Below are 14,243 nucleotides of genomic sequence, written 5' to 3'. Positions count from 1 at the left end.
TAAGAACTGTTCATGCAGTGGTTTTCCCTGTGATACAACATGGAAGCAAAAGTTGGACTCTGAAGAAGCAAGTGAGAAGGACCATTGTTGCTTTTGAACTTTTGTGTTGAAAAAGACTCTTGAGAATATAACAGCCAAGAAAACAACAAATGGATCATAAGACAAGTCAATCCAGAGTTCTTGTTGTATTCACTGAACTGTCAGGCTCAAATGATCAGCCCTGGTTCTCTTAAGAAGTCTATAATGCATCATGGGAACCATGGAAATAAAGAGAAAAAGAGGATGATCAGTAGCAAGGTGGATGGGCTCAATTACAATGGCAATGGGTGCACCATTGAAAGATTTGAAGGGCCAGGTTGGGGACAGGTAATTGTGGAATAGGTCTTTCTATGTAGTCACTAACATAAAGACCATGACTTTATGGCACATCATCCATCCATCCATCCATCCATCCATCCATCCATCCATCCATCCATCCAAGATTAAGTAATAATTCTTGAAGTCTGCTTTTTGCTATCATACATCCTTCACATGGAAATTGAAACTCTCATCTATTGGAGAGAACACATCAAGGTAGGAATGTTCTTCTGAAATGCAGCAGGGACTTTTCTAGGCTATTCACTGTGCTTTGAAAAAGGGGGAACTTATTTGAACAATAGTTGTTCAGAATATTAAAAACTGTATCTTACCCAAAGATTGGTAATATTGATGTTAAAAAAGAGATGAAAATGGAGGAATTAATAGTTACTTTAAAGGGTAGGAACCATAGAAATAGCCAGCAGGTGTTGATAACTTCCTTTTTGGAGTTTCAGGTGTGCAGAAATATAGTGAGCCCTTTTAGGTAAGAAGAAGTGAATTCAGATAATGACAAAGAAAAGAAACAGCTGAAGCACTTTTACAGTAATTACCCCATTTCTGGCTAATGGGGACCCCAAAGACCTCACCTCTGTTCTCTAGCTTTCCATTTTGAACTGAAAAGGGACAGTCAATTAAAATACCCTTGAGTTCCAGGCCACCCAGAAACAGACAAACAGAAGAGATATCCAGAGTTAATTGGACCCTTGGTACACACAAAACCATGGGAAGACTGAATGAGAGGCCAAGGCAAATGCTTTCAAAAATAGGATTTCGAACTGGGACCTAAAAATGAGCTAGATTACTCCAAGGGGGAAAAGTGAGACAAAAGAGAGAGGCAAGGGAATTAGAGAAAGGAGAGAAGAAAAGGAAGGTAAATAAAAAGTAAAACCACATGACTTTGTTTGTATTTCTCTATAAAATGGACACCGTAAGAGGACATGCCCAGTGGTTTCCACTTCCATGACTAAGTATCAGATCATGCTTGGCTTGAAACACAGATACCAACTTTCAGAAACCACCCCTACATTTCCTGGTCTTGTCCCACCTTTGGACTCAAGAGTCAAGAACTCACATAGCAAGTGCAATGTTACAATGAACAAAAGAGGGGATGGGGAATGCTTACCATGTGGAATCAGGCTCGGATGAAGCTGAGGTGGTGCTTTTTGGAAAAGCAAGGCCATAAAATGGCTCAAATTGAAGATGAAGATGAAGATGGACTTCATCTGGAAATCCCTGCTTAGCCAGATCAGGATCTGTTTTGAAAAGGCTGTTTTTTCTACTAGTCAAAAAATGATACAATACATTTTCCTTTGCCATAGATTTCATAACACTGTACAAGAAGAGAAGTCTTTATGCATAATTTTATACATTGCCCTGAACTGATGATATGAATATAGGACCTATTTAGGTGATTTATATCAACTTGGTATGTTAATTTTTTAGGGTTTTTTTTCTGTCTATTTTATTTTTGTTTGCTTTGGTATTCATTCGTTTTTGTATAATACACAAAGGTAGTGAACTACCGGAGGGCCTTTTCACTCGCCTGATGTCATGTACTCCCTTCAGCTGTCCTGGACGATAAATATAAGGGAGTCCCACTGGTTAAAAGGCTGTGTCCATGTGGTTCTGGGGAAGTGGAAACCACTGGGCATGTCCTCTTACGGTGTCCATTTTATAGAGAAATACGAACAAAATTTATTTCTCCAACGATCAGCAGATATCCTGGCAGACCGGATGCTGAATATCTTCAAATTCTCCTTAAAGATGAGTGGAGTAATGTTACAGTGCAGGTGGCAAGATTTTGTGCAGCAGCCCTTAAGAGTCGACGTATTATTGTGAACAATTGATATAAGCATTTTGTGTTTCTATATTTATGTACTTAAAAACCGATATTAACTCTTAATTTTAATGGTTTATAATGTGTAATTTTAGGACGCTTGAAGCCATGGTGCATAAATTATTGTAAATGACTTTTTAATTATAATCGACAAGTACCTTGACTAGCATGTATGTATAATCCCTTATCTGGATTGGACATATTTTATGTCTTTCCCTTTCCCAATATTGTACTGGTCTAATTGACTGTAATAAAGTTATTATTATTATTATTATTATTATTATTATTATTATTAAAGTATAATACATAAACACACACTTTTAAGTAAAATATAGGGAGTGACGAGAAAAAATAATGAAGAATAGCTAAAGCCCCCAGTTTTGAATGCATACTTCTTAAGTGGGTATAAAATAATCTGCAAAATATAATAGGCTGTTCTTAGAGCCGTATGATGGCCAGTCTGCCCACACTGAGACACAAACAAGAAAGAGCAAGCATTATGTTGTCCATATAGTCAAAATGCTGCTATTCGTGTATAAAAGGGAGGTATCCATTTACTTGGGGTTATCCTAATACTTTCCTGAAATTGAAATGATCTTTAGAGGAGAAAATCTGAAAGGATGGGGAAAGTAAGAATCAAGAATAATTATTTATTATTTATTACAGGATATGATATTTGAGAGGTTGTTGGGGGAAACGTCATCTGGGGAATGGAATAAATAGAAGAAAGGGAATCTTGAACTTGTTTGCAGGTCCACTTGCGTTCAACCAGCATGGAATGAGGGTTTTGGGAAAACATCTTCACTTTTCATTTTGGTGAAATGAGCTCTTTGTTCTATTTTAGTGATTCATGTTGCTGCTCACTTGGTGAATGCCTTGAACTTCTCTGTGAATTACAGTGAAGAGTTCCTCGCACTCAATGCAGCCAGCTACCATGGCGAAGTGAGAAGGCTGATCTTTGTTTTCTTCCTTAAAATTGCTGTTTCTTGGGTGACCTTTGGCAGCCAGGCAGTGAGGCATTCTGTAGTAAAGTGGTGCAGTGAAGTAAGATTCTACTCTCCAAATGTCCTGGAGCTAAAACTGTCAGGATTACCAACAAAGGCCATGCTTATTGGACATTTGGGAGCTTTAGTGTCTGTTCTTCTGGAGGGCACTGACTTGGAGAGGTCTTCTAGGAAGGTCATGGAGAAAGATCAGATAGCTGGATGCCCAATTGTGAGTTTTATTCTCAGGTTAGAGCATTGTTGATATCTCAATATTAGTTTTCAAGAGGGCCGTTTCACTTTCAGACAACATGGCTTTCCATCTGCAAACCCTTCCAGTTCCAGTTTAAAGGCCTGGCAATGTTGCTTTGGGCTGTTCCAGTCATTGCGAGAACCAAGACATTATGTTTACATGCAGGCTCAGTCAGCCAACTCTTAGCTCCCATCCTGGTTCACACCTAAACATAGCATTCTTTCCTGTTTTGGAATAGGAAAAAACAACATAATATGGTGTTTTCTTCATGAACAGTGGTGCCTTTCTGATGCTGGCATGCCAAGGCACCCAACTCTTGCAGCAAGCTAAGAGTCAGGAGAATGACACTCTTCACCAAGATTCTATGACTAGTATAGGATGTTTAACAAAACCATTAGGGAAATGGCTTTTCTCATTGTTGCTGTTGTTCCCTGAATGCTTTTTTTTTAAAAAAGGGAGCAGAGGACATTTGCAAGGTGCCTGCCACAGCATCATCTGATTGGCTGGGGACTCATCATGTTCCCTAGTCAGATAGGAAATCCAGTTTTGTAGTGCTCTTGGTTCCATAGAGGTGATCCTAGGATTTTTAATACCTGACCCCCCAAAAACAATATTTTGAGACTCGGAAATGTCTATTATCTCTGTTTTTTAATCATTTTTATTACAGAATTATTACAGAAAACTTATTGCAAGTTTTCAACAGAATAAAAACAATACAAATTTTGCATTGGAGAGAAAAAGAATAGGGAAAAGGAATAAGAACGTGAAAAAGGAATAAAGCAAAAGAAATAGAAAATTAAAAAAAACGTAATAAAGAAGTGGCTTCTGATCTTCTTAACAGCAGTTATAAGTACATTTATATTTTACCCTCTCTCTCTAAGGCTACATCGTAATTTCCTTTTTTCCATAATCTATGAAATATGAACAAGACCTGTTTCATATTTCTCAGGCCAACAGATGGACTGAAACTTACCTAGTCGCCACATTTTGCAGTCCTCTGCAAAATTCTCTGCAGATTGATTGACACGCTTATTGCCAACCAGCCTTCCACAAACTGGGCCCCTTCGTGTTGGATTCCAGTCCCCATCACCATTCATCCATAATCTAGCTTCTTCCAGCTTTGTTGGATTACAGCTCTCATTGGTGTAACCAGCATAGGAACAGCTGGTGATTAAAATATCTATTTACAGTTGTTGTTTTTTTAAAGGCTACCCGTCTGAAAATATGTTTTGGAAAGAATTAAAGAAACCATAAATATCTTTGAAGGAGAACGCTTATGGGTGGAAGAATTGTGAACTGGAAGCAGGACACTTTGCCTTAATCTGTATTTGTAGTAATAATTGAAAAATGAATAAGGATAAACTTTCCAATAAAGCAGTTATCCCTGTAATTTAATAACAATATGGTTAATTCTGAAGGGGTTTGTAAATTTTATTTCCTCTTTTCCTCTCACACTGAATTAATAAGACCAAGGGACGCATGACTTGGAATTTAGCATACCTTTTTTTCCAAGTACTTTTCCTACAATTTTTACATTTTAGTTTATGTTGAGAACTGCACTGTCATTCCAAAAAATGTGAGGTTTGGTGCTCAAATGCATTCTAGTTTGGATACATATTTAAGAGGTCCAAATGGGTTAAATTATTTTTTTTCCAGAGTTTCTCTTCCATTTTTACTCCTAATTGCCGAGGAAATGCTCTCTTCCATCTCACACGGTTTCTGACCAACATTTTAAAAAGGTTCAGATATGAGATATGATTTAGACAGATTGTTTATAGCCAAGCTCAGCATTTCATCTCCAGAAACATGCCTCTGGCGAAGCATCCTGATGGAGTTCTTCCTGCTTTGCTTATTTGCTAAATCATTCATACTGTTTGTGTCTGTCTCTGCTTTCTAGGATCCCAGGAAACTCCTTTTTGCAACAGGTAATTCAGAAGAATCTTTGTTGAATTATGCTGAAGCAATAAAATTTCTGGATTGGGCTTTGAAAAGCAAAAACAAAATTGGGTTTAACCAGTGCTGTTCGGGCAGTAGTTCTGTTATTCTTCCCCATGGCAATGTGCATGTCTGTGTGTGTGCGTAATACATGCAATATTTTGCCCATTTTAAAAATGTTCTGAGACAAGAGATGCAGATTTTTTTTTCATGAAAATGAAATAAAAAATATCCAGCTTTTCTAAAACCTAGCCAATACGATCTCCCTCTTGGGCTGCCTGATTCCATATGTAATGTATTTGGAATTAGTTCCACTGCTTCAGAGCTAAATAAGTATGCCCAGAGCTGCAATCATAGATTAATAGAATTAAACTAAAAATCATAACCAGGAACAATTGGGCGGGTAACATGTTGCCTACGTGTACCAATGTAACCCAGTGGCTCCCTTTTTAAGACAATTGGCTTAAAAAGTGGCTCCCTTTTTAAGAAGATTCTTTTAATACAGAAATAAATAAAGGGGGAACTAGGATGCTACAAAATGAAGTATTGCCTCTGCCATCTTGGATGGACAATAACATTCTGGGCATCTAGTTTGCCTTCTAATGAATGTGTGTTTTGGGATGGACCATGTCCACCATGACATTCATTTTGGCAGGATGGATATAATATGTGTACCTTCCCCATAATGTAGGAGTCCTTTCAGAAATAACACAGGAGAGAGTTGAATGGAAATGGGCAGAGTCACTCAGTTCCCTGAACTCTATAACTTGATAGGTGCTTGGGTATTTTCAGAAAAGTGCCCTATTTCTCACTAATCAGGGAAGAAACCAATGTTGTCATGCTACAGACCTTGATTAAGCCCACCAGCTTCTTACATAATGTGACCCGTGGACAGTCCTTATGTTTGCTAGATATTCTCATATTTTAAAGGCCTATAAAGATATCTGTGTTTTCAACTTATTCAGCCTTCCAAGACATTTTAGAATCCCAGCCACATTCTCCAACCAGCTCTAGAGTTTGGGTACAATGGAATGATTTCATGTTCCCTTTTTTTTTTGGTCTCAATTGTCCTACACACACACACATCCTACACATACACAGAAGCATACATACACATACACACATTCATACATATACACACAAATACCTGTGTAATTATGCTTTATTTGTATTTCAAATTAGTCACCGCCCATCTCACTCAAGAGCGACTCTGATAGTTGATTGATGTAAGGAACAGAAATGATAAAACTCTGAAAACAATATTTGTGCAATACTTCAGATTGGTTAAATCTGAAGTATTGCATCAACCCATGGGAATTATAATTAACTAATCCATAATGAATCATTTGTGGTTTTGCAGTATTTTCCCATGTTCCCAACCTCTCTGTCAAGGGTATTGTATGCAACTTGTTAGATTTGGCAAGATGTAGATGGTGTCAGTTGCATAGAAGGAAGTCACTCTGCTTGTCCAAGCTTTCTTAGAGTAGAAAGCATCAATTTAATTCTGTTCAAACGTGAAGAACTCACAGTTTATACCTATGATTTTACTTCTCTTGCTCTATGATGTTTTTGAATTCTTGGAATACTAGTTTTGATATCAAAATGGGATCATTTTCAAGCTCCCTCCTGCCAAACCTCGATGTGGATTCCAGGTCCCCACTATAGGTTTCAGGAGCCACACAGTAAATTGGGAGAACTGGGTTACTTTTATGTTTTGTAAGGGAATTCTGTCATCTTTTTCATTTCACAGTAAAATAGCCCTTCAGCAAGCTGCATCGGATATACTTGAATTTCTGATTTGAGTTTTAGTTCTGTTTTTCTGGAAAGTTTTATTATCCCTCCCCTTCACACACACACTGTTCTGAATATTCCCAAGGCAGTAATTTTAAGTGAGATGTTTTGATGATTCAACTCATTAAAAGCTTCTGTAAAGTAGTGGTTAAGAATGGGAATGTGTAATGAACTGTCAGATCCCTGATTCAAATCTTGCCTTGGCTCCGAGCCCATTAAGTAAACTTCTGCAACATGGGCATTGCAGGATCAGACTGCGTGATTGCATGTAAGTATCCGTTTAGTGTTCGTTTTCTTGTATATTACTGTACTTCAGTGCAATAACTGTTATTATTGCATGGGTTGTGGGTGTTGCTTTTGTATACCACCTAGAGTTGCCTTGACTGAAAGGGTTTATAAATCCATAAATACACACCCATGCACTCTCACACACATATAGAAAGATGCAGTGAGACAGCTTGGGCCGAGAGAAGGTGACTGGCCCAAGTCATGTGGTGAATATCCATGGCTGAGAGTGGACTTGGATTTCTGGATCTCCCTACTTCTAATCTAACACCTTAACTGCTGCATCACACTACTGTAGCAAAAAGACCAAAAAAAAAAAAAGCACATAGGGAATAAACATGCTAACTGTATGCATTTATTTGTTGTAAAATTTAAATAAAATCATTGAGTTTTTGTTCTAACTTTCCTCATGTTTTGAAGTGAAGCTTCTGTTACGTTGAAGAGAAAGCTGTGTTCCTTAGCCCCTTAAAGGCTTACCCATCCCTGCTGTTTAATTATTAGCACACTTAAGGGTGGAAAATTTAGTGTTCAGTTTAGATGTATGGGTATATCTGTGGAAGATATGACGACTTGCTAAATTATTTACAGGTGGTCCTCACTTACCAACTGCTTCACTTAATGACCAAAGTTATAATGGCATTAAAAAAAAAACAGCTTTGTGACCAATCCTCGCATTTGCAACTGTTGTAGCATCCCGCGGTCACATGATTGCCATTCACGCACTTCACAAGCGGTTTTCAGTAAGCAGAGTTAATGGAGAATGCAGAAGTAAAATGGCAGGTCGTGGTCACATGATGTCTCACTTAACAACCAGAGAAGTGACATCATAAGCCTGTCACAGTCACATGATTTTCTACTTAGCAACCATGGTGCTTAGCAATGGAGTTGCCAGTCTCAATTGTGGTCACTAAGTGAGGACTACCTGTATTCTAAAAGAGTCTGAGATTCAAACGAACTTGGGATGGAGATGGTTAAATGAACATGTTTATATCCCATTGATTTCAATGACATTGATCCACAAAACCAGCTGAAATCCCATTAAAATCAGTGGAACAAATTGGCTGCAAGAAACCTCAAAGTCCTGTTAATTTTAGTGGGACCTAGCTAATTTCCCTTTCACGGATCTGTCTTTTTTCCCTTTCTTCTCCTGTTCAGATGAATGGGATGCTTAAAAATGTACCCATTGGATACAGAAGTAGTCATATTTCAAATAAACCCATTAAAATCAAAGAGGACAACTTGAGTCCCACTTAAAGTGGTCTAGTCTAAAACATTTGGATTTAACTACTATATATATATATATATATATATATATATATACACACACATACATGTAATGCCAAGAGAAATACAGTCGTGTGAAAAAGAAAGTACAACCTCTTTGAATTCTATGGTTTTACGTATCAGGACATAATAAAAATCATCTGGTCCTTAGCAGGTCTCAAAAGTAGTTAAATACAACCTCAGATGAACAACAACACATGACATATTACACCATGTGGTCATTTATTTTACAAAAAGAAAGCCAAAATGGAGAAGCCAAGTGTGAAAAACTAAGGACACCTTATGATTCAATAGCTTGTAGAACCACCTTTAGCAGCAATAACTTGAAGTAATCGTTTTCTGTATGACTTTATCAGTCTCTCACATCGTTGTGGAGGAATTTTGGCCCACTCTTTACAACATTGCTTCAGTTCATGGAGGTTTGCAGGCATTTGTTTATGCACAGCTCTCTTGAAGTCCCGCCACAGCATTTCAATCGGGTTGAGGTCTGGACTTTGACTGGGCCATTGCAACACTTTGATTCTTTTCTTTTTCAGCCATTCTGTTGTAGATTTGCTGGTGTGCTTGGGATCATTGTCCTATTGCATGATCCAATGTCGGTCAAGCTTTAGCTGTTGGACAGATGGCCTCACATTTGACTCTAGAATACTTTGGTATACAGAGGAGTTCATGGTCGACTCAATGACTGCAAGGTGCCCAGGTCCTGTGGCTGCAAAACAAGCCCAAATCATCACCCCTCCACCGCCATGCTTGACGGTTGGCATGAGATGTTTGTGCTGATATGCTGTGTTTGGTTTTCGCCAAACGTGGCACTGTGCATTATGGCCAAACATTTCTACTTTGGTCTCATCTGTCCAAAGGACAGTGTTCCAGAAGTCTTGTGACTGGTTCAGATGCAACTTTGCAAACCTAAGCCGTGCTGCCATGTTCTTTCTAGAGAGAAGAGGCTTTCTCCTGGCAACCCTTCCAAACAAACCATACTTGTTCAGTCTTTTTCTAATTGTACTGTCATGAATTTTAACATTTCACATACTAGCTGAGGCCTGTAGAGTCTGAGATGTAACTCTTGGATTTTTTGCAATTTCTCTGAGCATTGCACAGTCTGACCTTGGGGTGAATTTGGTGGGACATCCACTCCTGGGAAGTTTGGCAACTGTCTTGAATGTTTTCCACTTGTGAATAATCTTCCTCACTGTAGAATGATGGACTTTAAATTGTTTGGAAATGGCCTCATAACCCTTCCCAGATTGATGGGCAGCAACAATTGTTGCTCTACAATCATTGCTGATGTCTTTACTCTTTGGGATTATGTTAACACACCCCTTAATGTTCAAGACCAGCAAACTCCTAAAACTTCAGCTTTTATAGAGGGAGTCACACTTGCTGATGATCAGTTGATCAAGGGCATTTGATTAGCAGCACCTGGCTACTACTTAGCCTCTTCATACCTATGGAAGCAGTAAATGTTTCCTTAGTTTTTCACACTTGGCTTCTCCATTTTGGCTTTCTTTTTGTAAAATGAATGATGACGTGGTGTAATATGTCATGTGTTGTTGTTCATCTGAGGTTGTATTTACCTACTTTTGAAAACTGCTAAGGACCAGATGATTTTTATTATGTCCTGATACGTAAAACCATAGAACTCAAAGAGGGTGTACTTTCTTTTTCACAAGACTGTATATGCTTGTAAAATACAATTTACAGCTGTTCTGTTTACTTTTGTTTCAGTTCCTGGATTAACGGGTGTCCTTATGGTACTAGTCTTGTTCCTAATGTCTACCGCTTCTACTTATGCCATTAGGTAAGATTTAATCTCACCACTATATCAAGCATTGTCTTAAGTATTCATGGGTCTGCTTCAAACATGTGAAATATGGCCTATGCAGTGTTGCCTGACAAGGATGTGGAAATGATGTGAATGAGATGCAAACAGAGAAAAAAATGAAACATTAAAATCACTAGAAAGGGTGTCATGCTAGTGTGCAGTGGTAAAAATAAATACTTTTTCATTTAAAAGACTACAATCATTGAGTTGTAATCATTTAGTTCAAAATTGGTGAAGTAAATCTGTTGTGTTGGAGAGCCTTCTTGTCATTCCGTTGAGTGACATCATAACATGTCTTCTATCCTAGTGTCCTCTCCTGATAGCACTCATAGACATCTGTTAGGAGTCACCATGATATCAAAATGATGTTGCTGGTGTCATCACACAAACGACGCGGATTGCATCCTTCACATCCTTTGCGTGAGGACGTCACAATGCACATAATACCATTTGGCCCTCCTCCCTTCCTCTGCCCTGCAGACACTCACAATGGCAAGATAGCTTGCAGATACCTAATGGGGAAATCCAGATGCTGTCAGAGAGGAAGAGAGATCTATAAAAGCCAGTATGGGTGCACATAAGACAAGGTGAGAAGATGCATATAAGAAATAGATGGAAGAACATGTTACCACAACAAATTGCAACAGGATGCTCAGACTCTCCAGTGTCAGGAAAGTGAAACCAGATGAGCTAGGACTGTCAAGGAATGCTGACAGCTGCTGAAAAGAGCTTTTGGGACATAATCAAAGCAAGAGAAGATACTAAGGAACAGAACTGGAACTGAATGCAAGGATTACAATAATTACTGTGGCTATTTTTGTTTCCATCATGCAGTGCATAACTGTAGGAAAGGAACTGAAACACAACATTCAGGTGCAAATGACATACAGTTTTTTGGGGCTGGATTCCTCAGATTCCTTTTCGACCTATGTAATGCTCCAGAGGGTTCATATATATATAAGGGTGCTTTGATTCAATGAAAATCTGATAAAAATGCCCTTTTGAAATGAAATGCTGCTTCAATTTAGAAGGTAAAGGGGCTTTTCTGCATGTATGTGCCTATGCAAAGATCCCTTTTCTCTGGATTGAAGGAGCTGATGAAAGTGAAGCAACTATAGGTAGGCCTCAAGTTATGAATGCAATTGAGACTGGGATTGCTATCGCTAAGTGATGCAAACATAAAGCATGATGTCATGTGACCACATTGCTTAGCGACAGCAATCCAGCCAGTCCCGGTTGTCATAACCCAAGACACGCAAGTCGCTAGGTGAGAAGCAGAGGGAGTCCCAGGTAAGGAGTGTGAGGGTGCCACAGGAGGGTTGGGGGAGGCCCTAGGAAACCCAGTGCAGGCAGCAAACAAGTCAGGGGAGGGGGTGCTCAGTGAGGTGCGAGCAAAAAAAGCCTGTGGAATGAGGGTGCAGGATGCATGTGATCTTAGGGAGGCTGGGGAAGAGAGTGCAGGGTGTGTGTGACTGCAGGGAGGCTGAGGAAAGAGGTTGCAGGGTGTGCATGGTTGTAGGGAGGCCATGGAAAGAGGGTGCGGGGTACATGTGTGTGTGTGTGCAGGGAGGCCAGGGAAAGAGGGTGCCTGTGTGAGGAACTTGCAAGAGTAGTGTGTGAGAAGCATGGGTGCAAGTGTTGATCATCAAATCATAGAGTTGGAAGGGGCCACTGAAGCTATCAGGCCCAACCACTTGCTCAGTGCAAGGATCCAAAATTAAACTATTCCCAAAATATAGCTTTCCAAACTCTACTTGAACACATTCCAGGAAGGGGAGTTCACCATTTCTCAAGGTAATTGATTGCCTTGTCAAACTGCTGTTACTGCTGAGAAATGTTTTCTAACTTTCAGTTGGTATCTGCCTTCCTGTAACTTGAATCCATTATTCTGTGTCCTGCACTCTAGAATGATGGAGGACAGACCTTGACATGTTTCTATGTTAACATCCAACTAAGTGTTTGAAAAGTGCTGTCATATCTTCCTCTTCTTTCTCTTTTTCCTGCCCTTCATCTTTTATTTTTTAAAAAATTTTTATTAAAAGTTTTAACTACAATAATAAAAGATAATACAAACTAAAAAGTAAAAGAAAAATAGAGTAAAAGGTGCAAGAAAGAAAAAAGAAAGAAAAAATAGAGAAAAAAACAACACTAAAAAAGTGATTTCCCACCCTCATCATGGCAAGTATAAACAATTTTACTATCTCTTCACCTCCTTTTAATTAACAGATATAAATTCATCCCATAACTCAGTTCTTAATTCAGTGCATTGAATTGAGTCAATTCAGTGCACTGAAGATGTTACCTAGCCAGATAATGAAACATTTTGTCAGGTTCAGCCCAAGAACAACGACGAAACAGTACAGCCCAGCGTAGTTCCTTTATTGCTTACACACTATAGACAGAATCTCGCCAGACTAAACCTATGCCAAAGCAACTAGTGGATATACCCTGTGAGTGTCTAGGGAGGGGCCAGCCTCAACCTCTTCTTCTCACGGTCCTGCTGCGGGCTGAAAAAGTGCTTGCCTGGTCCCTTCCTCTGGAATGCACCCCCTCCCTCCTGATAGCCTTGATCTCCCATACTAGTCTCCTCCTTGCCTATGCCTTCCATTACACGTTTGCAAGAAAACAACCAAGCTCAGAGAACCCCAAGGACTCCACAGTTCAACCCCAAACTACACCTATTCACTTCTATTAATAATTTTTCTTTCTGACAAAAATGCATTTATTCTTTAAAATTAATTTCAAAGTCTTAATATTCAAAATCAAATATTCCAACATTTTCTGAGCCCTTAATCTATTTAAAACTTTCTATAGCCAAAACCTTGTCTTGCTTTTGGCTGCTTATTTTAAATTCTTAAAGCTTATAAAGATAGTTTCATTTTCTTATATTAAGGATTGAAGGCACTCACTGGTGTTTCCGACCTTGTCATTTTGAAGGTGTCTAACTTCTTTAAAGCAGTTAATAGGCAATTTCCTAAAGTGGTTAGCAAAGGAAGTGTGAACTTAGTGTCCTTTGAAGGCTCTGACTGTAGCTGGAGCAAGAATGGTAAATTCCTTCCTCTCCTGATTCTCCCACCCTCCAGAGACTGCTGCCTTGCAGTCTTCTCGTGAGGAGCAACCGTATGGAGCATAACACAGGTGATCTCACATCTTCTCTTTCTCCAGAGAGGATCAAAGGAGTCTACCTGCTCATTGGCTCCTTGTTCTTAGGCACAATATCGGCTCTGCTTTTGCGGAGCCATCTTCAGTCCACCATATTCCTGAGGAAGTCCCTGCCCTTCATCTGTTAGAAAATCTTTTCTTTTGTACAAAATATCTGGGAGTAAACAAATGTGTATTTTCTTTAAAAAGTCTGTCTTTTAAAAAGAAAAGAATCTCTGGAATAAGTCCAGATTTGAGTAATCAAATTTCGGCCTACTCAGCATTGACCACACAACAATGCAAAACTCTTTGATTGCCCGGTATTTAACTGTACTTTGTTCTTTGCAGGGTTTCAGATTATGACATATTTTGGTATACCCACAACCTCTTTTTTGTCTTCTACTTGCTGCTGATACTGCATGTTTCTAGGTAAGTGTTTATCTCAGTCATAACAACTGTGTCATGTTAAGTTCTTGTGATGTCAGTGCAGGTTTGGCAAAACTAAGTTCAAGAACAATGCCATTCTCCAACAATCATCTAGCATGCTTCCAG

The 14,243-nt window shown here is 39.0% G+C and overlaps 1 protein-coding gene across 1 annotated transcript in view; it reads left to right on the top strand.

Annotated features, from left to right (window-relative positions):
• The window catches only part of NOX4 (NADPH oxidase 4), a 120,389-nt gene that overhangs the window by 20,418 nt on the left and 85,728 nt on the right, over positions 1-14,243 (top strand). The window contains exons 5-8 of the mRNA XM_088140547.1: positions 3,039-3,136; positions 5,328-5,355; positions 10,454-10,526; positions 14,040-14,120. Of these exons, the coding sequence (XP_087996673.1) occupies positions 3,039-3,136; positions 5,328-5,355; positions 10,454-10,526; positions 14,040-14,120 (280 nt within the window). The remainder of the gene's footprint in view (positions 1-3,038; positions 3,137-5,327; positions 5,356-10,453; positions 10,527-14,039; positions 14,121-14,243) is intronic.

Source organism: Python bivittatus, unplaced genomic scaffold (assembly GCF_059951505.1).
Source record: "Python bivittatus isolate LINGU-HERP-01145 unplaced genomic scaffold, Pbiv_v1 ctg000340_np1212, whole genome shotgun sequence".
Classification (NCBI taxonomy): Eukaryota; Metazoa; Chordata; class Lepidosauria; order Squamata; family Pythonidae; genus Python; species Python bivittatus.
This window is presented reverse-complemented; position numbering and strand designations above follow the sequence as displayed.